At 41.1% G+C, this 27,988-nt stretch overlaps 1 protein-coding gene and 1 long non-coding RNA gene across 2 annotated transcripts; both read right to left on the bottom strand.

Moving 5' to 3' along the window:
* Window positions 1-65: 65 nt before the first annotated feature.
* Window positions 66-27,988, bottom strand: LOC123501022. Its single transcript, XM_045249617.1, has 11 exons — window positions 27,750-27,988; window positions 23,885-25,863; window positions 17,430-17,493; window positions 14,976-15,124; window positions 8,380-8,470; window positions 7,074-7,329; window positions 5,414-5,724; window positions 4,595-4,930; window positions 4,131-4,211; window positions 501-1,081; window positions 66-204 (listed from the first exon to the last, which is right to left on the bottom strand). The coding sequence occupies exons 2-11, from the start codon at window positions 24,442-24,444 to the stop codon at window positions 66-68; spliced, it is 2,568 nt and encodes an 855-aa protein (XP_045105552.1). The 5' UTR covers window positions 24,445-25,863; window positions 27,750-27,988.
* Window positions 16,144-22,043, bottom strand: LOC123510053. The gene is made up of 3 exons (XR_006676362.1): window positions 21,188-22,043; window positions 20,655-20,894; window positions 16,144-19,532 (listed from the first exon to the last, which is right to left on the bottom strand). It is a non-coding gene; the product is annotated as an uncharacterized LOC123510053 (long non-coding RNA).

The following is a 27,988-nucleotide window of genomic DNA, read 5'->3' as shown; positions in this document are numbered from 1 at the left end:
ACACGCTGCCAGTGACTCTGCCACCGCTTCACTACAACACCATGCTGGCCAGTGTGTCGCCACGGTCATTGTGTACTGTGGCCTGGCACTCCACCACAGAGGATGTAGGTGTTGGTGACTGCCTCGCCACCACATGTGACAGTCAGGGGACCCAGAATAATGCGTCCCTCAGCCTCACCACAGGAACACAGCACACCACCACAGCTTAGCCACACCACCCAACAACTTAACAACATCACACAGACTGCTTGGCTTACACCACTACCACCAGTATTTGATTGCTTTGGCCTCATCACACTGCCACACACACACACACGGTAGCTCAGTGGTTAGAGCGCTGGCTTCACAAGCCAGAGGACCGGGGTTGGACTCCCCGGCCGGGTGGAGATATTTGGGTGTGTCTCCTTTGACGAGTAGCCACTGTTCACTGTTCACTGTTCACCTAGCAGTGAGTAGGTACGGGATGTAAATGGAGGAGTTGTGACCTTGTTGTCCCGGTGTGTGGTGTGTGCCTGGTCTCAGGCCTAGCCCAAGATTGGAAATAATGAGCTCTGAGCTCGTTCCGTAGGGTAACGTCTGGCTGTCTCCTCAGAAACTGCACCAGATCAAACAGTGAAACACACAGCCGGCCCAGTATGGAGTCAGTATGAGGTGTGCGGGGCGAGGCAGCAGCCGTCAAGGATCTCCAGGTCCTGTGAGGATGACGCCTGGAAGGAGTCTGAGCCTTGTGGTGCGGCAGCAGGGACAGTGGTGGGTGGTGCGGGGTGGTGGTGGTGGTGGTGGTGTGTGGTGCGTGGCGGTGCACTGCGGCGATGTGTTTCTTGATGTTGCCCTTGAGTGCGGCACGGTGAGGGCACAGTGGGCACTGGTACGGCCGCTCCCCGGTGTGTGTGCGCACGTGTCGCCGCAAATCCTGCCGGCTGCTGAACCGCTTCTGACACAGCAGGCACGGGTGGCTGCCGCCCTCCGCCGCCACCACCACCACTGCTGACGCCGCCGCTGCTGCCGCCAGCCTGTCTCCACTCCCTGCACAAGCCTCCCGCCCATAGCCGCCGTTGCCGCCGCCACCGCCGCGCCCTCCCTAGAACAGGCAACACACCGTCACACTCCTGCAGCGCCGGGAGGCTGAGAGGGCTGATCCCTCCCCCTGCCCCATTCACACACATACACACACACACACCACGTCATGGCACTCGCTAGAACCATCTTTCAATAGTGTGTACAGCGGCAGCAAGGCAGGCTATGGCAGGCAAGGGCAGGCTATGGTAGGCTGGGCAGTCACGGCAAACACCTCACACCTGAACCAACACAACACCACCTCTCTTCACCACAACCTTCCTTCCTTCTCACAGCAGCAGCACGGCAAGCCAGGCTAGGCTACCACCACTCCTGCACTCTTCACACGCTTCTCTCCACACCACATTCCCTATTCTGTCCACCTCTCTAATGCAAGAATTCACCAGTACTCTCAATCCTTCACCACTATTCTGTCCACCTCACTAATGCAAGAGTTCACTAGTACTCTCAATCATTCACCACTATTCTGTCCACCTCTCTAATGCAAGAATTCACCAGTACTCTCAATCCTTCACCACAATTCTGTCCACCTCCCTAATGCAAGAATTCACCAGTATTCTCAATCCTTCACCACTATTCTGTCCACCTCTCTAATACAAGAATTCACCAGTATTCTCAATCCTTCACCACTACTCTATCCATCTCACTAATGCAAGAGTTCACCAGTATCTCAATCCTTCACCACTATTCTGTCCACCTCTCTAGTGCAAGAGTTAACCAGTACTCTCAATCCTTCACCACTATTCTGTCCACCTCCCTAATGCAAGAGTTCACCAGTACTCTCAATCCTTCACCACTATTCTGTCCACCTCCCTAATGCAAGAGTTCACCAGTACTCTCAATCCTTCACCACTATTCTGTCCACCTCTAATGCAAGAGTTCACCAGTACTCTCAATCCTTCACCACTATTCTGTCCACCTCTAATGCAAGAGTTCACCAGTACTCTCAATCCTTCACCACTATTCTGTCCACCTCCCTAATGCAAGAGTTCACCAGTACTCTCAATCCTTCACCACTATTCTGTCCACCTCCCTAATGCAAGAGTTCACCAGTACTCTCAATCCTTCACACCTTTCTCTGGCACACTCTGGAACTCCCTGCCTGCTTCTGTGTTTCCACCTTCCACACTTCACTTCATTTAAGAGGGAGATGTCAACACATTTGTCCCTCACTTTTGGCTAACTCAATCTTTTAGGGAACCGGCAAGCAAGTGGGCATTTTTTTTTTTTTATCTTTTGTTGCCCTTGGCCAGCTTCCCCTCTTCCATAAAAGAAAAGAAAAAAAATGTCATATACACCACCACCACCACCAGCCACCCCAAGACCCCCCACCCACCCACCATTCAACACCACACCACAGAGGCGACAATTAAACCAGCTTTTCTACATTCCCTCGCACTATTAAGCTCTTCAAAACTGAGACACATTTTTATCTTGAGATTTGTGTTCGACAATGCCATTTTATTGACATTAGGAAGGGTCTATGGAGGTCAGAAGATTAATGGTCACAGTCTTCACTATTTCAATCCCCCACATGAGTTTCTGAAGCTGTATAAAATCACCAAATAGTCACCAGAATGAATGTGAGGTGTGATTAGACCATTTTATTGACATTAGGAAAGGTCTATGGAGGTCAGAAGATTAATGGTCACAGTCTTCACTATTTCAATCCCCCACATGAGTTTCTGAAGCTGTATCAAATCACCACATAGTCACCAGGATGAATAAGGAAAAGCATCAGGACACTCAAGGGGTTAACATATTAGAATTATTTTGAATGCCTGACACATCGAAACGCTTTGATATTTCGCAACATGAAAGATAAAATGTCACCACCACCACCACCACCACCACCACCACTCTAACAGCCATACTCATAAATGTTGTACTTTCTCACCTCGACAATTTTTCAAGTTCCCATAGACTAGCAGAGTTTTCAATACAGTTTCTCCTTATGATAAACTAGAAATCTTGTTAATCCATCACCAGAACCATAAAAACACCCTTAACCCCTTCAGTACTGGGACACATTTTTACCTTAAGATTTGTGGACCATTAGACCATTTTATTGACATTAGGAAGGATCTATGGAGGTCAGTAGATTAAAGGCTTCACTATTTTAACCCCTTCAGTACTGGGACACATTTTTACCTTGAGATTTGTGCACCATTAGACCATTTTATTGACATTAAGAAAGGTCTATGGAGGTCTGAAGATTAATGGCCACAGTCTGAACTATTTTAACCCCTTCACATTTTTACTTTCAGATTTGTGTACCATTAGACCATTTTATTGACATTAGGAAGGGTCTATGGAGGTCAGTAGATTAAAGGCTTCACTATTTTAACCCCTTCAGTACTGGGACACATTTTTACCTTAAGATTTGTGGACCATTAGACCATTTTATTGACATTAGGAAGGGTCTATGGTGGTCAGAAGATTAAAGGCTTCACTATTTTAACCCCTTCAGTACTGGGACACATTTTTACCTTAAGATTTGTGTACCATTAGACCATTTTTTTGACATTAGGAAGGGTTTATGGAGGTCAGTAGATTAAAGGCTTCACTATTTTAACCCCTTCAGTACTGGGACACATTTTTACCTTAAGATTTGTGTACCATTAGACCATTTTATTGACATTAAGAAGGGTCTATGGAGGTCAGTAGATTAAAGGCTTCACTATTTTAACCCCTTCAGTACTGGAACACATTTTTACCTTGAGATTTGTGCACCATTAGACCATTTTATTGACATTAAGAAAGGTCTATGGAGGTCTGAAGATTAATGGCCACAGTCTTCACTATTTTAACCCCCAAATAAGTTTCTGAAGCTATACAAAATCACCAAATAGTCACCAGAGAGAGAGAGAGAGAGAGAGAGAGAGAGAGAGAGAGAGAGAGAGAATGCACTGACCTTTCTTAATCTTTATTTGTACCAGTAAGAGTTTGAAAATATAATGACAATAAAAAAATAAATAAAAATACTAATAATAGAGAGAAATTGAATACATCTTTCCTCCTCCTCCTCCTCCTCCTCCTCCTGGGGTACTCACCAGTGTCTGCGATGACCTGGAGTCTTCCGAGTGGAGTCCTTCAAGGGAGAAACCAGCCATGGAGTCCCAGCCACCTATGTCCTGTGTGGGAGAAGGTGTGTTATGGGGATGTGGTGGTGGTGGTGGTGATAAAGAAAGGGAAGAGAAGAAGAAGGGAAGGAAGGAAAGGAAGGAAGGAAGGAAGGAGAAGAGAAGGAAGAAGGGAAGGAAGAAAGGAAGAAAAGGAAAGAAGAGAAGAGAAGAGAAGAGAAGGAAGGAAAAAACTAAGAAAGAAAGACAGACAGACAGACAGACAGACAGACAAGCAAACTAACTAACTAACTAACTAACTAACTAACTAACTAACTAACTAACTAACTAACTAACTAACTAACTAACTAACTCTCTCTCTCTCTCTCTCTCTCTCTCTCTCTCTCTCTCTCTCTCTCTCTCTCTCTCTCTCTCTCACACACACACATACTCACCGCAGAGGGTCCAGCTATTCCCGGCACCATCAGATCCTGCAACACACCGCTGGCTGGGTGCGTGGCGGCGGCGGCGGCAGCGGCTAAATGGTGCTCGTATAGACCCACACCACCACCACCACCACCGCCATCACTCCCATCGCCTCCCTCGTCTGAATTAAGCTCGGCAAAATTTAACGACGCTCCGACTTGTGTGATGCAGTCGTCATCTTCGCTGTCCCCCGATGTTCGTGTCCTTGTTACTCTGGCCCCTCGCGCTATTATTGCCTCCACTTCAGGGTCACAGCTCGGTTCCTCCTCCTCCTCCTTCACTATGGGGTGTTCTTCTATTACCACCTTCAGGGAGAGAGAGAGAGAGAGAGAGAGAGAGAGAGAGAGAGAGAGAGAGAGTTTGTGCTTGTGTTTATGTTGAGTTGAGTTGAGTTGGGTCAGTTATTTTCCTTTTTTTTTTTTTTATCTAGTTCATTATTATTCAGTTTAGTTCAGTTTCCATTAGTTCAGTTTAGTCTGGGTTTGTTTGACACCATTAGCTTTATTTCATTTTCTTTTATCTTATTTTATTTACTTATATATACTTTTTTTGGGGGGAGGTTAGTTAGGTTAGGCTAGGTTGGGTTGGGTTGGGTGAGGTTACATTACATTAGGTTTCTTTTGGGGTTACGATTCAGTTGAGCTAGGTTAGGTTAGGTTAGGTTAGGTTAGGTTAGCAAGCACAGTAACCACAAAACTCACTATTCCTTAACATAACTAAAAATTTGTGAAAACCAACACAATGGAAAACAAACAAGCCACACAACACACACACATACACACACTCACCTCAGCAAGATCCTGTGTAGCATTAGACATCATTAATCCCCCCCCACCATCATCATCAGGACTGTGGTGGGGGGGGTGCACTGCCTCCACCTGGCCACACCCCTCCCGCCCCTCCCCGCTGTCTGACCGGGAGGAGGTGGCAGAGGCGGTGGTGGTGTCTGTTTTTCTGCGTTTGGAGTGGTGTGTGTCCTCGGAGGGGTTTGGGTGAGGCCTCTTCCCGCTGCTGCTGCTGCTGCTGGACCCATTCGAACCTCCAGAGCTGCCCGATCCTTGTCCTGGCCCTGGTCCACCCTCATCTGGTACTGCTAAGCCTGTGGTGGTGGTGGTGGTGATAGTATTGGTTAGTTAAAAGAGAAATTGTGTTTATTCTCTTATTTTAAATGTGTGTGTGTGTGTGTGTGTGTGTGTGTGTGTGTGTGTGTGTGTGTGTGTGTGTGTGTGTGTTGGGTTACATTAAAAAGATAATGTTTTTTTTTTTTCCTATTTCAAACTTTCATCCTTTAAATACAATAGCACAGCCTTATTACACCCCTTAGGACACTCTTCAGTACCATTATCATACTTATTAGCCCTTAATTCAACCCCACAATTCAACCTTAAGACACTATTTTAACACCCCACTACCACAAAACCATTATTACAACCCATTAGAACACTTTAGTACCTCTTAACGTAGTCCCATCACTGCAAAACCATTAGAACACTATCTCTATTAAACCATTAACCCCTCAACCACCACCACCACCTTGTTATACCCCTTAGAAAACTTTGGCACTGATATCAAACCCATTAACTTCAATCTTACCCCCAGCAAAACCCTTATTATGACCACTAACTCCATTAAGCTGACCCTTAACTGACCACCACCACCACCACCTCTTCACTACCTCTACCACCATCACCACCATTACACTCTTTCTATATCCCTTCACTATTTCTACCACCACCACCACCACAACCTTACCCCCTTCACTACCACCACCACCACCACTACACTATTTCCACCACCATCATCACTGCCACACCCTCACCCCTTCAGTACTACCACCATCACCACCACTACACTCTTTCTACATCCCTTCACTATCTCTACCACCACCACCACCACCACCACCACCACTGCTACACCCATTCATGCCCATATTCAGAAATGCCTTCCCCTCTCACTAAGACAATTTTCCAAGGCCACAGACACTTAGCTGGGTTTTCAAGACAGTTTCTCCTTTTAACGAACTAGAAATCTCACCAATCCATCACCAGAACCACAAAAACACTCTTAAAAGTATGAGCAGAGACAATTAGCCAAATTTTCAAGACAGTTCCTCCTTTTAACGAACTAGAAATCTCACCAATCCATCACCAGGACCATAAAATCACTCTTAAAAACACGAGTACCTTCAACTGGAGCCTTTGGAAAGTAGTGACGATGAGAGAGCAAAGCATTTCAGAATACAGGTAACTCTTGATTTATACGTGTTTATAATTTACACATTTTTGTCAGTACGACCGAAAAAAATATTATAATAAACTAAATTTGCGTGATCGGTTTGCTTATACACGATTTGGACCACATCCCACATCCCTATTACCTATTGTTTCTAATGAGAATTACAAGTTTGCTTACCTGTACAGACCTCACCACCACCACCGCAACACTCACCCTTAATACACAAACACTCGGCAGCTTTGATGAGCCGCGCTAGATCACTCTGGGACACGTTGGCTTCTCCCAGGTACATGTAGCTGAGCAGGGCCTCCAGATCGCCCACCTGTATGTCCTTCAGGATCACCACGGGATGGCTGCATGGGGTCTGCTTGAACAGTTCCTCAAAAAACTCACTGCACGCTGATAAGACCAGCTTGTGTACGGGGAAGAACTGACCCCCGCATGCCAGCGTTACGTCACTGTAGAGGTCCTGTAGGGGGTAGGGAGTAGGGGATTAGGGTATTAAAAGGTCTGAGAGTGGGTAGAAATATTGTTAACCTAATCTGGCCTAATGGTAAAAGATTAGGAGCGATAGACAGAATAGCTGTCACTGTAGAGGTCCTGTAGGGGCGGAGAGTAAGGGATTAGGGCATTAAAAGGTCTAGGGGTAGGCAGAAGTATTGCTAACCTATCCTGGCCTAATGGTGAAAAAATACGAGTGACAGACAGAATAGTTGTGTCACTGTAGAAATACTGTAGGGGGCGGAAAGTAGGTGATTAGGGTATTAAAAGATCTAGGGATGGTAAGAAATATTGCTAATCTAATCTAGCCTAATGGTAAAAGATTAGGAGCGATAGACAGAATAGTTGTCACTGTAGAGGTCCTGTAGGGGGTGGAAAATAGGGGATTAGGGTATTAAGATCTGAGAGTGGGTAGAAACATTGCTAACCTAATCTACCCTAATGGTGAAAGATAAGGAGAGATTAGGTGATTAGAAGGTATATGGGGGTCAGTTGCATTGTTGAATTGGTAACCTAATGTAGTCTAATGATGAAATAGGAGTGACAGACAAGGATTTCCATACATTTGTTCCTGTCCTTTGGCTAATTCTACCAGCTGTGTAAGGAGACTGGTGACTAAGTGGGCTATTTTCCTTTATATTTTTGTTGCCCTTGCCCAGTCCTCCTCTCTTACAAAAATAAATAAAATAAATAAATAGTTACGTTGCTGTAGAGATCCTGTAGGGGTGATAAGGTGGTTAGAAGGTATAGGGTCAGTTGTATTACTAACCTAATTTAAGTTAACCCCTTCAGTACCAAGATGTGTTTCCATATTCATTCTGGTGACTATTTGGTGATTTTATACAGCTTTAAAAACTCATATGGGGATTAAAATAGTGAAGACTGAGTGAGTGAGCGTGTGAGTGCGAGAGCGAGTGTGTGAGTGCATGACCGAATGAATGTGTGTGCGTGTGTGTGTGTTGTGAGGCAGGAGGGTGAGGCTTAGGATACTGGGGGGAACAGAGCGGTGGAAACTAACCTTCTTGTGTAGGGAGGAGAGAGTGTTGAAAAGGACGGTAAGGTGGTTGTTCCATTTGAGAGACAGAATGCCGTCCATATCTTCACGCCACCTGCCGGAGACACAGAGCTTGAGTCACGGATGAACACTGACACCACACTCAGACAGATCACCATCTCACACCAATAGATAGATAGACAGATAGATAGATAGGCTTTCTTTTGAGATATCTATTTATTCAACACTCAAACCATGCACTAACTGATTGATAGATAGATAGATAGACTGATCAATGTGAGAGATTGCCAGATAGATAGCGATCGTCATTCTTTCATCTCATATCAAGCACTTACTGATAGATAGATAGATAAATAGACTTCCTTTTGAGAGATAAGATAGATAACCATTAACTTAGACAGTGATAACCATTCTTTCACCTCTCATACTAACCACTCACTGAAATAGAGCTAATGAAGAGGAGGAAGAGGTGGTGGTGATGGTGGTGGATTAAGGGGTGTGTTATTGATAGATAGATATTGTTCATTGTGAGAGATAAGATAGATAACCATTAATTCTGACAGACAACCATTCTTACATACTTCCTTGTATAGATAGATAAACAGTTCATTGTGACAGATAAGCACAGATAGATAACGACACATATTGACAGATTCATTCACCACTCACACTACACACTGACAGATAGATAGATTCACTGTGACATAACTATTAATTTTAAAAGATAACTTCATTTCGAGAAAGACAGCTGTTCATTCACTACTCACACACACACACACTGATAGATTAATTGTATATTCTGATAGATAGATAACCATTAATTGTGACAGATAACTGGATAACCATTAACTCTGATAGATCACAGTGCATTAAACTCTCACACTAATAAATGGATTAATTGTACATTGTGACAGACGACCACTGATACATAACCATTAATTCTGACACGATAACTATTCACTTATCTCTCACACCATGCATACACACTGATAGATTAATGGTATATTTTGATAGATAGTTAACCATTAATTCTGACAGATTAACATATAGATAACCATTAATTATGACTGATAGGTAATTCAAGAAAACTGAGAAGCAACATTTTATTAATTTTTCACACCTTGCACTCACTGATAGATAGATAGATAGATAGGCTGTTCAGTTTGAGAGATAAGATGAATAACCATTAATTTTGACACATCACCATTAATTTTGAGGGTAACAGTACATTCCTCTCACATCACGCACTGACTGATAGAGATTAACTACTTATTTTGATAGTTAAGTGGATTGTAACAGATAACCACTTTATTTATCCATCAAGGCAGACGGTTAGCTTATAAAGTGTCATGGTGCCTCTTAACCTAACCTAACCTAACCTGACCTAACCTGTAATCAAGTTTTTTTTTTTTTTCCCACAACCTGACCTAACCAAACTTAATGTAACCTAATAATCTAACTGACCTGACCATCTAACGTCATCTAACCATTTCATTGACCTCATCTGACCTAACCTAACCATTTTTCTGACCTGCCGTGACCTCACCTACCCTTTTCACTGACTCCACCTTATCTCATCATGTCATTGACCTCATCTGACCTAACCTAACCATTTTTCTGACCTCCCATGACCTCACCTAACCATCTGACTGACCTTGACCTTACCTCACCATTTCTTTGACCTCATCTGACCTAACCTAACCATTTTTCTGACCTCCCATGACCTCGCCTAACCATCTGACTGACCTTGACCTTACCTCACCATGTCATTGACCTCATCTGACCTAACCTAACCATTTTTCTGACCTGCCGTGACCTCACCTAACCATTTCACTGACTCCACCTTATCTCACCATTTCATTGACCTCATCTGACCTAACCTCACCTAACCATTAGACTGACCTGCCGTGACCTCACCTACCCTTTTCACTGACTCCACCTTATCTCATCATGTCATTGACCTCATCTGACCTAACCTAACCATTTTTCTGACCTGCCGTGACCTCACCTAACCATCTGACTGACCTTGACCTTATCTCACCATTTCATTGACCTCATCTGACCTAACCTAACCATTTTCTGACCTGCCATGACCTCACCTAACCATCTGACTGACCTTGACCTTATCTCACCATTTCATTGACCTCATCTGACCTAACCTAACCATTTTTCTGACCTGCCATGACCTCGCCTAACCATCTGACTGACCTTGACCTTATCTCACCATTTCATTGACCTCATCTGACCTAACCTAACCATCTGACTGACCTTGACCTTACCTCACCATTTCATTGACCTCATCTGACCTAACCTAACCATTTTTCTGACCTGCCATGACCTCGCCTAACCATCTGACTGACTCCACCTTATCTCATCATGTCATTGACCTCATCTGACCTAACCTAACCATTTTTCTGACCTGCCATGACCTCGCCTAACCATCTGACTGACCTTGACCTTACCTCACCTAACCTAACCCAAAACATTCGTCTCCCAGTCTAACCTACTCCATATTTCTCACTTTTCTATCCATTTTCTGTGACCTGACCTGACCTCACCTAACCTAACCTAACCACACTCGTCTCCCAGCCTGACCTTTACCCACAATTCCCTAACCTATCCTGACCTTACCCACAATTCCCTAACCTAACCTATCGTACCTACTCAATCCACAAGAGGAAGAAGAGGAAGCCACAACATCACAACAATAAAATGGCCGTGTTTATTTAGCTTTTTTTCCCAATAACCCCGCCACCCACGCCCCGCCCACCCCGCCCACACCCGCCCATGTGACTAAGGGGTATGAATTAATGGGTGGAATTACTGTACCGGTGGTGTAAAGGTCACAGAGAAGGGAGAGATCGATGGCAGGGAGCACTGAGGGAAAGCAGCCGCCATTACTGAGCTGTCACTCTTAGCAACGGGATCTCTATTTTTATTCTTTCGTTTGTTATTGTTTACTTGCGTTTGTCTTTTATTTTTTCAAGGTTATATTTGAGTTTTTGTATTTTGGGTTGGTTTTTATCTATTTTCACTTTTGTTTATTTATTTGTTTTATTTTCTATGTTTTTATTCCGTTCTTTATCTTAAATTTGTATAATGGTTTTCGGTTTTCTTTTTTTTTTTGTTTATTTGTGTTTTGTCTTGTTTTTAATGTTATATTTTGTGTTTTTTCTATTTTGGGTTAGTTTTTATCTTTCTATTGTCTTTTTCTATTTATTTCTTTTATTTTCTTGGTTTTTTCCTGTTTGGTTCTTAAATTTGTATATTGGTGTTCTTATTTTTTTACCTATCGTTTTTTTTCATTGGTTTTATAATGGTATTGTTTATTTTCCCTAATACCATTGTCTACTTTCCAATCAATACTACTACTACTACCACTATCATCATTGTTTCTTTGTCCCAACAGCAATTGCCATACTGAAAAGCCTTTAACATCAACACTGAGTCAACTGTGGCATCGAGATTACACAGAGAGGCAAAGGATGAGAGAGGAAGCGAACAAAGGCTGAAGGGATGGTACGTGTCTGTTAGCTGACGAAGGACATGGTGAGTGTGGGAAGGGACGATATTATTGAACACCTCTCTCTCTCTCTCTCTCTCTCTCTCTCTCTCTCTCTCTCTCTCTCCACAATGAAACACAAGGTAACACACACACACACACACACACACACCGCATAGTGCAGTTGTTAGCATGCTCGAGTTCACAATCGAGAGGGCCGGGTTCGAGTCCCGGGGCGGCGAGGCAAATGGGCTTGGCTGTTAATGTGTGGGGCGTGTTCACCTAGCAGTGAATAGGTACGGAATGTAACTGGAGGGGTTGTGGCCTCGCTTTCCCGGTGTGTGGTGTGTGTTGTGGTCTCAGTCCTACCCGAAGATCGGTCTATGAGCTGTGAGCTCGCTCCGTAATGGGGAAGACTGGCTGGCTGACCAGCAGGCAACCGAGGTGAATCACACACACACACACACACACACACACACACACACACACACACACACACACACACACACACACACAGAGGCGCGGCGAGGCAAATTAATTAATGTGTAGCCTCTGTTCATTTAGCAGTAAGTAGATACGGAATGTAACTGGAGGGGTTGTCGCCTCGCTCTCCCGGTGTGTGGAGTGTGTTGTGGCCTCAGTCTATGAGCTCTGAGCTCGCTCAGTAATGGGGAAGACTGGCTGGGTGACCAGCAGACGACCGAGGTGAATTACACACACACACACACACACACACACACACACACACACACACACGCACGCACGCACACGCACACAAACACAAACACACACTCGACAATGAAACACAAGGACACACACACACATACCACAATGAAACACACACACACACACACACACACACACACACACACACACACACACACCGCGTAATGTAGTGATCAGCACGCTCAACTCACAATCGAGAAGGCCCGGGTTCGAGTTCCGGGAAGCGGCGAAGCAACTGAGCGCGCCTCTTAATGTGTATGGTGTGTTCATCTAGGTAGCAGTAAATAGGTACGGGGTGTAACTGGAAGGGTTGTGGCCTCGCTTTCCAGGTGTGTGTTGTGGTCTCAGTCCTACCCGAAGATCGGTCTATGAGCTCTGAGCTCGCTCCGTAATGGGGAAGACTGGCTGGCTGACCAGAAGGCAACCGTGGTGAATTACACACACACACACACACACACACACACACACACACACACACACACACACACACACACACACACACACACACACACACACACACCACACACACACACACACACACACACACACACACACACACACACACACACACACACACACACACACACACACACACACACACACACACACACACACACACACACACACACACACACACACACACACACACACACACACACACACCGACAGGGACCCGCGAGTGAGGTATCGGTCTAGGATTCAGCCGAAAGGTTCCACCATTGATGACGAAAGACAAGGCAACACACACACACACCCTCGGGCCTGGAGCGGGATGTGGGTCTGAGTCCAGCTGGGGGCCGCCCCCCTTGATGACGTCACTTATATACGTAACGCAAACCATTTTGAAAATGAGGATTCCCAAAAAGGCAGCTGGACACCGCTAATATATAAATTCTGACTTGTTACCAATCAAAACTAACTCCTAAAATATAAAAACATTACCGGAATGAGGAATAATGAAAATATTTCAAAAAACACAATAAATAAAGTGTTAACACTTCGACATGCTTAAAAACAATTCCAAAGTCCACCAATTTCCTTCAACAGGATTGATAACGCTTTTCAAAAATTATAACCATCATTTCAAAATATCAAAACCCGCCAACACGCTCAATTAGAAAAATAAACATTTAAAAAACGACGTTGTTTAACATTTTAACACGGCTACAAACCTCTCTTACAGTCCACATATTTAACTTATCAGGAGCCTTTCACACTTTTTCCATCATAAACCTTTCTTGGAAAACACAAACGCTTCGCTACAACCTCAAATAAAAAATCACTCACAGCGGGGGAAAAATTTTAGCGTATTTTCGCCCTCTCATCTGACTCCCAAACACTCTAAATCACCGCACTTCACTCAACTCAGGCATGGAACACACGCAAAACACAACCCACTATCATTGGAAACCCTTAAAAGGTGCTTGTGACTCCAAATAAATAAAATCTGGCAAATTTAAATAATAGTGGAAGTCGACGATTTGGGACCGGCGAGACCAAAAAGGTTAGATAGAGGGAAGACCGCGCGCGCCTATCCTGCTGTACTAAAAAAGTGAAGCCAGTGGGCGGAGCTTACGATCACAACTTACACCCAAAACATTGCCCTCTCCAGTGTTAAGCAATGGGAAATTGTCACTTTCTTTTTCATTACTAAAGGAAAACTCAGAAAGAGCTGGTGGTTTGACTTACGTAAACCACATTGTAGTATCCTAAATGTCATCTAGACCTGTTATTAACGGTGTTAATGCGAAATAGCTACAATATTGAAAAAAAAAAATACGTTTCCGGGAGAAATTGTAAAAAAAAAAAAAATTGCTTTTTCTCGTTTATTGCATGAAAAGGAACAAATAGTGAAGCAAAATTTCAGTGATTGATGCTTTCCCAATGCAGTGACACGAAATTACGCATCATTCTAAATGAATACAAATGATGGTAAAAAGAGAAAATTAAATATATAAGAAAAGAAAGAAAGCAATGGAGGAGCTGAAGAGACAAGAGAGACAGACAACTTTGCTCTCACGAGACAGTACAGCATTTCTCTTATCTCTTTATTCGTTATCATATTCTCTCTCTCTCTCTCTCTCTCTCTCTCTCTCTCTGACCAATAGCGTGGCTCTATATGTAACGTCAAATCAGCTGGGTGGACCCGCGAAGGGGTAGGCGGTAATCGAGGCGAGCGCCGAGCGGGTGGGACGGGTCACGGATTCTTTACGAGAATCTGGTGAATTTACATATTGAAGGCTTGAATTATTGTTGATTTTGAAGTACCTGCAGATGTTAGTACACTGCTATGTTGTCCTGGAGGTTACCAACGTTATGCTATGACATGACAGCACAGTGAAATGATGAGTTACACCAATATATTACTTACGTTAGCCGAAGACTGTGGTGACGGCTGTCCGTGTCACAGCAGGCACCCCACACACCGCTATGTGCCATCAACGGTGTAGTGTCAATGGTTAACCTCACTCTCGCAGTTACTGCCGGTGCCGTGGTCTGCAGATCGGCCACTGTGGGCACCTACCTATTAGAAGCGGTGACTCTGACTCACTATAAACGAACCGGCGGACTACGGGAGGCGGCGACGACTTTTACAAGGGACGCGTTTCGCAACAATATTGAGATTATTGTGGCAGAATCAACACAAATACAATCTTTTCACTTATGAGTGTATATATATATATATATATATATATATATATATATATATATATATATATATATATATATATATATATATATATATATATATATATATATATATATATATATATATATATATATATATATATATATATATATATATATATGATACACTCGCATGTGTATGCATGTATGTTTGCTCTTTACTTTCCGAAAACAGCCAGTTTTCCTACCATGTTTCAAACAAAAGTGACATCTGTCATTCTTTCTTCATAGTAGTTACACTTGGCTACAGCTGTCTCTGACGTTGCCCTGCTGGACTGCCTGCTGCCACCCTCACCCTTGGGAACCTCAACAGCCCTCAACACCACCACCACCCTCACCCACCTTCCCGTCCCTCCCTCACTTCACTCTCCCGCTTCCCTCCTCCCCATTAAATCGCTTTTCATACCTCCTTCACCCGCCTCCTCTCTCTCTCTCTCTCTCTCTTAGGACAGTAATAAGTCACACACACGTACATTTTTAGGAGGTTGTGGCAGAAAGGCTGCTGGTAGTGGTGGTGGTGGTGGTGGGAAGGTGGGAAGCAGCATTGCCTTGCCTTGGGTTGTGTTGTTTAGGGATTATCACTGTAGCCAGGGAAGATTAAAGGTACAACAGGCTGTCCTACCATCAGTTTCAATAAAATATTCATAAATAGCCAAAAAATCTCCAGAGAGAGAGAGAGAGAGAGAGAGAATCCTAACATAAGATTGATAATATAAGTAAAAGGAGAGAGAAAGAGAGAGAGAAGAAAAACCCAAACATAAGATTGATAAACTCAGTAAATGAACGAAAATAGAAATAAAAGAAAAAAGCCGTTTAATGCGATGAGGGTTAGAATCACCAAAACAAACACGGCAAAAGAAATTTTTATTAGGAAAAAAATACAGCGACCACAGTTACTATACGTACACCATAATGGTAAACAAAACACCAAAAAGTCATGGAATATTGGGTCACTCAGCTCCCTTCCCCGCCTCACTCACACTCACACACACACACACACACTAATGCATATTATATCTAGAACACCAGTAGTAGTAGTAGTAGTAGTAATAGTAGTACATAGTAACAAAAGACAACTTACTTTTTTTTTTTATTTAATCTACAGTACGCACATAACATTTTCTTCCTACCATACATTTCCTATTTCTAAGGCTGCCAAGAGACCGTCCTTCAACACACACACACACACACACAGTAACCTTGCATCAGTTTGGCTTACTACACACACACACACACACACACACACACACAGAGTTTTGCATGTATAGTTTCCTTATGGTTATCACACACACACACACACACACACACAGGAGGCTAACCAGTCTAGGGCAGGCCATGGGTGGGGTTTTAGTGGTTGTGTTGGGTGCTGGGGGGGTGGCAGGGGTGACAAAGACATTTCCTTACGTGTAAATTAAAGTAAATAGAAAAAACTGGCTTTGAACATGCGTCATTGGGGGTCCCTTGTGTCTGTACATCTGCGTGTCTGTCGGCTAAGAGGTCATGCATTGGTTGAGGTTAAATATAAGATAAAAATATTGTCTAGGTGCGTGTAAAGTTAATTAGAGAGTTTGTTGGGGGGAATAAATGGAAGTTATAGATGTGAGAAAATAAGTTTGATAATTTAGATAAAAATGAAAAGTTAAACAAAATTAATACTTCCTAGATGTGTAAAAAGATAGTTAATGAGTTTATTAGGTGAAAATGGAAGAAATAGATATGAAGTTAAACAAGAAAATAACTTCGATAATTTTTGACCAAAGAATAATATAAAAAGAAAAAAAAAACTTCCTAAATGCATAAAAGAAGTTAATTATCGAGTTTATTGGGTGAAAAATGGAGTAATATATATCTTGGGTTACTAATGAATGTGAGAAAAAGCTAGCTGGAATCTTTGTGAGCTGAGAAAAATAGCTTGCTAGAATTATTAACAACAAAACAAGTATATAAATAGTCAGCTTCAGTGTTTATGAGCTTAGAACATTACTGATAAACTCTTTCCTATATATTTTGGGCTACTAATGAGTGAGAGGAAAAGTTAGCTTGAATCTTTGTAAATTGAAATAATAATAATTCTTGACAAGTAAAAAAAAAAAAAAAACGAGTAAAAATAAGTTAGCTTTAGTGTTTATGGTCTTACTCTTTCATATACATCTGGGGTTAATAATGAGTGAGAGTAGAAGTTGGCTTGAAATTTTTGTGAACTGAGAAAAGTAATAACAAGAATTCATAACAAAAACAGTTCTTGGGGTGAAAACAAGTCAACTTCAGTGTTTGTGAGCTTAGAACATTACTGATACACTCTAATCTGGGGTTACTGAGGGAAAAGTTAGCTTGAATCTTTGTGAACTGAGAAAATAAGAAGAATTCATAACAAAAACAGTTCTTGGGGTGAAAACAAGTCAGCTTCAGTGTTTGTGAGCTTAGAACATTACTGATAGACTCTAATCTGAGGCTACTGAGGGAAAAGTTAGCTTGAATCTTTGTGAACTGAGAAAATAAGAAGAATTCATAATAAAAGCAGTTCTTGGGGGTAAAAGTTAGTCAGTTTCAGTGTTTGTGAGCTTAGAACATTACTGATAGACTCTAATCTGGGGTTACTGAGGGAGAAGTTAGCTTGAATCTTTGTGAACTGAGAAAATAAGAAGAATTTGTAATAAAAACAGTTCTTGGGGGTAAAAGTTAGTCAGTTTCAGTGTTTGTGAGCTTAGAACATTACTGATAGACTCTTTAGGCTGTGAGTGAAAATGAAACACTTCTTCAAAACATAACAAGTTCGCTTAGTAGTTTACAAAGCAGAGAATATTGACTTTATCCCTTCCCGAGCCACCTCTTCACATTCCCTCATATAAACTCGAGAAACTATAAACAAATAAGACTTCCTGACCTCAAAATAAGATGAAAATAAAAGAAAAAGAAAAAAGAAAACACTTCCTTGGTGGATAAAGATTAAGTTAAGTGAAGGATGAGTCAAGGAAGGTAACTCCACTGAAACAAAGACAAAAGAATAAGTTGAGGAAGTGAAGAACGGTCAGGTACAAGATAACTTCAAAGAAACAAGGAAAAAAGGATCAAAGAGAAGTTAGACATTAAGAAAGTAAAGACAGAATGAAATAACAAGAAAATGCCATAAAAACAAAGGTAACAGGATAAAAAAGGGAGTCGGCCATAAAGAAAGAGAAAAATGATAATGCTATAGAAAACACAAAGGCAAAAGCATGAAATAAGAAGTTAGACATTGAAAAAAGTAAAGATAGAGTGAAATAACAAGAAAATGCCATAGAAAGAAAGATAAAAAGACTGAAAACAAGAGGCTAGCCATTAAGTGAAGAATGAGTAAAGAAAACAAAGAGAATTCCATAGTGAAGAATGAGTGAAATAAGGAAAAAGGATAAAATAAGGAATTAGTCATAAAGGTGAAGAATGTGTCAAATAACAAAATAATACCACGGAAACATTGGCAAGAAGTGTAAAAGTGTGAATTAGCCATTAAGGAAGTTAGGAAAGAGTAAAACAACAAGAAAATGCCATAGACGCAAAGATAAGACAATGATATATGAAGTTTGCCAATAAGACACAACAAGACAACTCCATAGAAACAAAGGCAAAGGGTGAAATGAAGAGTTATGGGGTCAAGAAGAAGCTATCCGTGTATTGCCGTCACTTTCAAAACACAAACGATACACAAATCTACTCTCCTCACTTCACCGCACAAACAGAGAGGGACACCAAACCACTTAAGGAACACCAGAGAGAGAGAGAGAGAGAGAGAGAGAGAGAGAGAGAGAGAGAGAGAGAGAGAGAGAGAGAGAGAGAGAGAGAGAGAATAAACTATTAAAATACATAATCTAATACCATACTGTTTTTGACCTGATAAGAACTAAGGAGGTAGCTTATTCCTCACACACACACACACACACACACACACACACACACACACACACACACACACACACACACACACACGGGCAAGGTTTGAGGCAAGGGCAGTTCACAGCATCAACAAAAACACACAAAATAATAAATAAATAAAAAATAATAATATCTCGCTGAAATCTCGTTAAACATAAAAGAGAAGAGAGAAAAATGCTGTTGATTTGCACTGTCTTGGCCCAGGGGAGTGAGATGCTGGTCCAGGGGGGAGATGCTGGTCCAAGGGGGAGATGCTGGTCCAGGGGGAATGACAGGCTGGGTGGGGGTGGCAGGCTAGGCATATGCTGGCCTCTAGGATGTGGTGGTGGTGCTGGAAAAGAAAACAAGAGGTGAAATAGAGGAAAAGTATAGAATTGTCTTTGTAATAAGGAAAAAAAGATGCGAGAGGAAGGGGAAAATTTATGACGGTATTTAATGATATGAAGGAATGACAAACCAGCGGAAAGGAGAGAGAGAGAGAGAGAAAAAAATGAAGTGAAACAGAGGAAGAGTAAAAAATTGTCTTTGTAATAAGCAAAATAAATCTATACATGACAAATAACAAATATATAATTGTATTTAATGATAGCATGGAGGAGAGATAGTCGGCTGAAAAAAGTGAAAAAGAGGAATGAGTAAATAAATTTCTTTGTAATAAGTAAAGAAAAAACTGTCTATGATTGAGAGGCAAGGGAAAAGGTTCACAATTCTCTCTATTGAAGGACAGCACGAAGGAATGACAATGTAGTGATGTGGTGCTACTGAATAACAAACATCACACAGAGAGAGAGAGAGAGAGAGAGAGAGAGAGAGAGAGAGAGAGAGAGAGAGAGAGAGAGAGAGAGAGAGAGAGAGAGAGAGAGAGAGAGAGAGAGAGAGAGAGAGATTGCTAATGTTGCTTTTATAATTACAATAAGAGAGAGAGAGAGAGAGAGAGAGAGAGAGAGAGAGAGAGAGAGAGAGAGAGAGAGAGAGAGAGAGAGAGAGAGAGAGAGAGAGAGAGAGAGAGAGAGAGTCTCAGTATTTAACCACTTCAGCACTGGGACACATTTTCACCTTGAGATTTGTGTACAATTAAACTATTTTACTGACATTAAGAAGGCTCTATGGAGGTCACAAGATTAATGGCCACAGTCTTAACTATTTTAACCCCCCACATGAGTTTCTGAAGCTGTAGATCACCAAATAGTCACCAGAATGAATATGGAAATGCGTCATGGTACTGAAGGGTTAAAGATACCACAAAGGAGTTATAAATATGTACAGTAAGATAAAAGATAGTATGGAGCATCTTATTCATTAGTAGAATATATAAAAATAAATAATTAATAGACATAAATTAACATATATATTGATTTATTTATTCCACTTTGCAATTTAGTTTCATCTATTTCTATCTCTATCTATTCCAGAACAGTGTTGAGATCACCTTTCTTCTCGGAAATAGACTTACCTTGGCTGGGTGTGGTGGTGGTGGTGGTGGTGGTGGTGTGGTGTGCTAGGGTGTTGTGGTGGTGATAGGGTATAGCAGTATGTGGTGGAGGCAGGGTATGATGTGGTGTTTTGTGGTGTAGTGTGGTGGTGGTGGTGTGGCAGAGTGTGGGGTGTTTTGTGATGGTGTGGTGTGTTGTGTTGTGTTGTGTGTGTGGTGGTGGTGGTGGTGGTGGTGGTGGCCGCCCCTACACACTGTCGCCTGGAGATGAGACACCAACGTTAGCCTGACCAATTGTGAATAGAAATACTAGTAATGAAAAATTAAATAGTCAAATAATAATAATAATAATAATAATAATAATAATAATAATAATAATAATAAGGTAAATAAATATCACAAAAACAAATGAAAGAACAAAATAAGAAATAAAGAAAGAAAATAACAGGAAATATATAAATAAATAAATAAATAAAAAAAAAATATCAATTACTACTACTACTACTACTACTACTACTACTACTACTACTACTACTACTACTACTACTACTCACACACAACCTCCAGGCTTCCCTCTCGTCATGTGGCACCATCTCGAGTCACGGCAGGTCACGCTCCACCAATAGGTCACCAGGAAGGGGGGAAGGGCAGGATATTCACACCAGCATTGCCTTCTTCTTCTTCTTCTTTTTCTTGTTTTTGTCATTTTCTTTCTTCTCTCTTCTTTCTTCATTTTATTTTCTCATTTTGATTTTCTTTCTTTTTCTTTCTTTAATTTTGGTTTTTCTCATTTTTTTTCATTCTTGCTTTTTCTTTCATTTTTCTTTCCACATTTACTTTCATTTCTTATTCTTTTGCATCTTTTTCCCATTTTCTTTATCCCTTTTCATTATTTTCCGTCAATCACAACACTCAAACTCTTTCTTATTTCATTCATATGCCAATAATGCTCAAGAGTTTTCATCTAATTGTTCCCAGAGTCTTTATTTCAAACACACACACACACACACACACACACACACACACACACACACACACACACACACATTACTAGTTCTTTTCAAAATCTTCACAATTCTTCTTTATTTCAAACACACACAAACTTCTTTCTCAATCAGCTAACAAATCTTCAACAATTTTCAAGTTTCGGTCTTTATTTCAAACACAAACACACACACACACACACACACACACAGAGTTCTTATACATTTAATTAACTTTCTACCTTCAAATCTTACTAGTTCTTTTCAAAATCTTCACACTTCTTCTTCATTTCAACAAACACACACAGTTCTTATACCTTTCATTAATTTCTACCTTCATATTTCACTGGTTCTTTTAAAACTATTTACACACACAGTTCTTTAACATTTGACTAACTTTCCGTCTTCAAATTTCACCAGTTATCACACACACACACACACACACACACACACACACACACACACACACACACACACACACACACACTACCAAAACATTCCCCATTCTTCACATCAAACACACAAGCACACCCTAGTTTTCCTCACATTTACCTCTCAAACACACACACACACACAGACCACCACTCTCTCCTCACATCCAGACACTCCAATCTCCCTATTTTACCTTTGGCAGCCTCTTAAGACCTGCCTAGCCTTGCCCAGCCATACCCAGACCATACCCAGTCTTGTCCAGCCTTGCCCAGTCTTGTCCAGCCTTGCCCATGTGTGTCAACTGAGATTCAAAGCCACACTGTTTTGGAAGAAGCAAATATCAGAGTGGTGGGAAAGAAATAATTTTTTTTTTCATTTTCTTTTTTTTTTTTTGCTTGCTTTGCTTGCGTTGGGTGTTTGTTTGTCGGTACATACACGCATACACACGTACATGCATTGGGTAACTCTTGTATGTTTTGTTTTGTTTTCTTTCTCTCCTTCTCTCTCTCTCTTCTCTCTCTTTTTTTTTTCTCTTCAGCCTCTCTTCTTTTTTTTCTTTCTCTCTTTCTTTTACTTCTTTCTTCTTTTTTATGTTTTTTCCTATCCTTTCTTCTTTTCTTCATTTTCTTTCTCTCTTCTTCCCTCCAGCTCTCTATCTTCATCTTTTCCTCTTCTTTGCTTTTATTTTCTCTTTCCCTCTTGTTTTTCTCTCTCTCTCTCTCTTCATTGTCTTCTCTTTCTCCTCTTCCTCTTCCTTCTCTCTTCTTTGCAAAACATTACAAGACTTCCTTCTTCTTCTCTCTCTCTCTCTCTCTCTCTCTCTCTCTCTCTCTCTTCCATTGCATCATATAGTTACCCTGTCACATACACACACACACACACACACACACACACACACACACAACAGACACGTTAGGGCCCCCAAGGCAGTGTCCGTCTGTCTGTCTGTCTGGCGGCCACATTACGAGAATTGAACATAATTTTTCTATTGGCTAGTGAACAGAGAGAGAGAGAGAGAGAGAGAGAGAGAGAGAGAGAGAGAGAGAGAGAGAGAGAGAGAGAGAGAGAGAGAGAGAGAGAGAATGAAGAAGGGAATAAGGAATAACAATAAGTAGAATGACAAAAGAGAAAGAAACAAATAAATGACTAAAGATAGAAAAGAAGAAGAGGAAGAAGACAAGGAGGAGGAGGAGGAGGAGGAGGAGGAGGAGGAGGAGGAGGAGGAGGAGGAGGAGGAGGAGGAGGAGGAGGAGGAGGAGGAGGAGGACAGCATCAGAACAAAACAAACAAAAAAAAAGAGAAAAACAAGAAAAATAAGAAGAAATTGCATTTAGGAGACAGAAAGAGAAGAAGAAGAAGAAGAAGAAAAGAAGAACACAAAAACAAACAAACACATGAATTAAGCTAGGAGAGACTGGAAAAGAGAGAAAAAGAGAGAAAAAAGAGACCTATACAAGAAGAAAAAGAAGAAAAGAAGACAAGAAGAAAAAAAAATGACAAAAACACATGAATTAAACTAAGAGAGAGAGACTGGGAGAGGCTGGGAGATGCTAACTGGGGGGGAGAGAGAAAAAGAGAGAGAGAGAGAAAGAGAGTGAGAAAGGAGATTTATAAAAGAAGAAGAAAGGGAAGACAGGATAAAATGAAGCTAAGAGAGATTGTGAGAGATTGAGAAAGAAAGAAAAGGAAAGAGAGAGAGAGAGAGAGAGAAAAGGAGATCTATAAATGAGAAGAAAAAGATCAAAATAAGCTAGGAGAGACTGAGAGAGACATTGAGAAAGAGCAACAAAGAGAGAGAAGGAGATCTATAAATGAGGATAACATGGAGAGAATCGCTAACACTGGAAAGCCTTCTCTCCTGTGTGGACCTTCATGTGTTTGTGGCGACTCCCGCTGGTGGTGAAACACTTGAGACACACCGAGCACTTGTAAGGCTTCTCCCCGGTGTGACTGCGCAGGTGTATGTTAAGTGTGTTACGTCGCACAAACAGCTTACTACACTCTGGGCACTGGTAAGGTTTCTCTCCGGTGTGGCTACGCATGTGTACCTTCAGGCCGTCCTTGCTCACGAAGGACTTGACACACTCTGGGCATTGAAACGGTTTTTCCTTGGTGTGCACGATGAAGTGTTTCTGAAGCCTGTTGCGTGTTGGGAAGGACTTAAGACACAGGGAGCACTGGTGTGGTCGTTCGCCGGTGTGGCTTCGAATGTGTAGCTTCAGGCTGTGTTTGTGCACGAAGCTCTTGTTACATTCGGTGCACTGGAATGGTTTGACTTTTGCGTGCACCTTTAAGTGTCGGACAAGCAGGTAACGTGCACTGTGGCTCTTGTGGCATTCTGGGCAGCTAAAAGGTTCGTCACGCACCTCGTCACCCGCCTCTGATATGCCCTCCATCCTGTCGCTTCTCTCTCTCTTACTGCATGCACTCTCTCTCTCTCACTCACTCAAGCCTGCATGTACTCTTAAAATCACTCTCTCTCTTTCTCTCTCTCTCTCACAAGTACTTCTTTTGTCGTCCCTGTACTTTTCAAATTATTCTTTTTTTTAACACACTTTTTTTGTCTGTTTTATTTTCTTCTTGTGTTTTTCTTGTCTCTTTTATCCGGAAATGTACTCTCTCTCTCTCTCTCTCACTCACTCACACACATACAGACTCACTTTTTTTCTTTTCTTTATTGTTTTATTTCACTTTTCTTTCTTTTTTATCAGCAAATGTACTCTCTCTCTCTCTTTCTCCCTCTTTCTCTCTCTCTGGTTTGTTTTCCTTATTGTTCTTGTAATATTTCTCTTTTCTTTCTTTCCCTTTACAAATAATATCTTATCTTTTTCTCTTTCTCTACACTGCCAGCAGAATCTTAAATAAATAATCTCTTTATATCAACAAAGATCCAAATTCTATATATTATCTCTTCTGGTTTCAATAGCTCTTTGTTTGTCTAATAGCACACTGCAAATGTTAATCTCTCTTCACTCTATCAAAAACACATCAGTTATTTCTTGTTATACTTTCTCTAATTTGAGTTTTTTTGTTTTTCTACTTCAAATGGTCTCTCTTCTTCTTTTCTTGTTTTTTTGTTTGTCTAATAGCGATCACAAAATCTTAAACTCCTTTCATGGTAACAAAGGTATTTCTTGTTCCTTTTCTTTTCTTTTTTTTTTGTCTTCTTTTTCAAACAATTCTTCTTATTATTATTCAAACAAAACTAATTCTTTTCTTCTTTTTCTTCTTCACACAAAATTTTTTCTTATTTTCTTATTCTCAACTTTTTATTCTTCTTCTATAAACAAACTTCTTCTTCTTCTTCTTCTTCTTCTTCTTCAAATAAATCTACTTCTTCTCTTCTTCTTTTCTTCTTCAAACAAATTTATTTCTACTACTTCTTCAAACAAAACTTCTTCTAAAAACAAAACTTCTTGCTCTTCTTAATCTTCCTCAATAAACAAACTCTTCTTCTTCTTCTTCTTTTTTATCTTCAAATATACTTCAACTTCTTCTTTTTCTTCTTCTACAAACAAAACGTCTTGCTCTTCTTAACCTTCCACAGCAAAACCTCTCTTCCTCTTCCTCCTCTTCACATTCCACCAACACTCCTCCTCCTCCTCCTTCTCCTCCTCCTTCAGTACATCAACACACAAACGTCCAAACACTACACACAGACCAACACCCAGTCACTCTTCAAGCCAGTGCCGCTGTGAGTGTTGTGGGTGTTGTGGGTGCCAGTGGGTGTTCGGTGGCACTCTGAAGGTTTGAGGAGTGTCGTGGTGGTGTTGGCAGCTTGGCACTCTTGTTTAGTCAGCGGCACTCAGTAAATTCTGTCCGGAGAGATTAAATTGTTGTTTTTTTAGTGTTTTCTTTTCGTTTTGTGTGTTTTTAAGGTTTGTTGGTGTTTTTGTTTTGTTTTGTTTATTGTGTTTTTTCTACATAAATAAATCAAAATTGAAATATTAATAAAAAAATCTGATACTAAATGCTTGAAAAAAAAAACTATTGGAATTATTTAAAGGTGAAACAGCCAGAAAGAGAACACACGCACACACACACACACACACACAAAATAAATAAATAAAAACACTAAAACACCCAGACAGGACATAAAAACACTCTCCTTTCAATAAAACACCACAAAAGCCTTAAAAACACCCTTAAACACATATAGGTCAGAAAAAAACACCTTTCTTCAATAAAACACCACAACCTTAAAAAACACACTAAAACACACACACAGGGCATAAAACATCCTCTTTTCAATAAAACACACAAAAAAACACGAAAACAAACAAACACACATGCAGGACAACAAAATATCCTCTCTTCAAAACACACACAAAAACCCTTAGAAAAAACATACTCAAACACACACACACACACAGGGCAAAAACACACTACAATTTCAATAAAGCATACACAGAATCCTTAAAAACCCACACAGGACAGAAAAACACCCTCTTCAATGAAACACACTAAAAAAAAACATGAAAAACACACTCAAACACACACACAGGACAGATAAAACACCCTCTTCAATAAAACACACCACTAAATCCTTAAACACACAGGGAAACACACACACACACACACACACACACACACACACACACACACACACACACACACACAGGACGGAAAAAAACATGCACTCTTTGAATAAAACACACCAAAAAGCCTTGAAAAAAAAAACACTTACAAACAGAGGAAAGAAAAACACAGCCTACACTAAAACACATCCTAAATAATCTTAAAAACATACTAAAACACACACACACACATAAAAACACTAAAACACACAAAAGAAACATAAATATATACTAAAACACACTATCTTTCAATAAAACACCACAAAATCCTTTAAAAAAACACACACAGGGCAAAAAAAACATCCTCTTTCAATAAAACATCCAAAAAATCCTAAAAAACACACACATAGGGCAAAAAAACACCCTTTCAATAAAACATCCCATAAAATCCTTTAAAAAAAACACACAGGGCAAAAAGACACCCTCTTTCAATAAAACACCCAAAAAATCCTAAAAAAACACACACTACAGAAAAACACCCTTTCAATAAAACATCCCAAAAAATCCTTTAAAAAAAACACATACAGGGCAAAAAGACATCCTCTTTCAATAAAACACCAAGAAAATCAGTAAAAAAAACACACATAACAGAAAAAAACACCCAAAAAATCCTAAAAAACACTGAACTGAAAAAAACACCCTTTCAATAAAACGCCCAAAAAAATCCTAAAAAAACACACACGACAGCAAAACCACACTTTCTCCAATAAACCACACCACAAAACACATGGAAGCATTAAAACACCCACCCAAACCACCACTACGACTACACACGAACACACACACACTGGAAACACAGAGAGGAAACTACCAGAGGGGAAAATGGACAGAGGGGACTAGCAGCACGGCCCCCCAAGCCCCCCCCGAGCACCAAGCCCCCTCCAGTACCAGCATAAATGGGGTGGCGGGGGAGAGCGGGGGGCGATATGCGGGTAGGGAAGGAATGCTAAGGACAAACTATTAAAAACCCCATTATTTCTCTTAAGCGCTTGCAGATTTACCTAACCTAAGCGCTGGTAGTTGAAAGCCATCGTAAAATACCTCTGGATGTGTAGAAAATATAGGTTTGTAGGAGGGAAGAGTGGAAAAAGTGGAAAAAATAAAAACATTAGCGAGTGATTTACCTTAGCGAGATGTCAAGTTTCGTCTCTAATTGCATTTTTCACTGTTATTCCTCCTCCTTTCCTCTCCCTGGGGGCATGAGGGCACAGGTGAGGCGTCCCTGGCACTGCTGGCACCCTAGGCACAGGTAACACCCCCGTAGTTATTCCAGGAGAGGCAAAAAGGTGAAAGGAAAAGCGACTCTAGCTTGTACCAAAACAATAATGGTGTCTTGACAATTTCGTTCTCGGTTATTTTCTTC

This window comes from Portunus trituberculatus, chromosome 1, assembly GCF_017591435.1.
Source record: "Portunus trituberculatus isolate SZX2019 chromosome 1, ASM1759143v1, whole genome shotgun sequence".
NCBI classification, from domain to species: domain Eukaryota; kingdom Metazoa; phylum Arthropoda; class Malacostraca; order Decapoda; family Portunidae; genus Portunus; species Portunus trituberculatus.
This window is presented reverse-complemented; position numbering and strand designations above follow the sequence as displayed.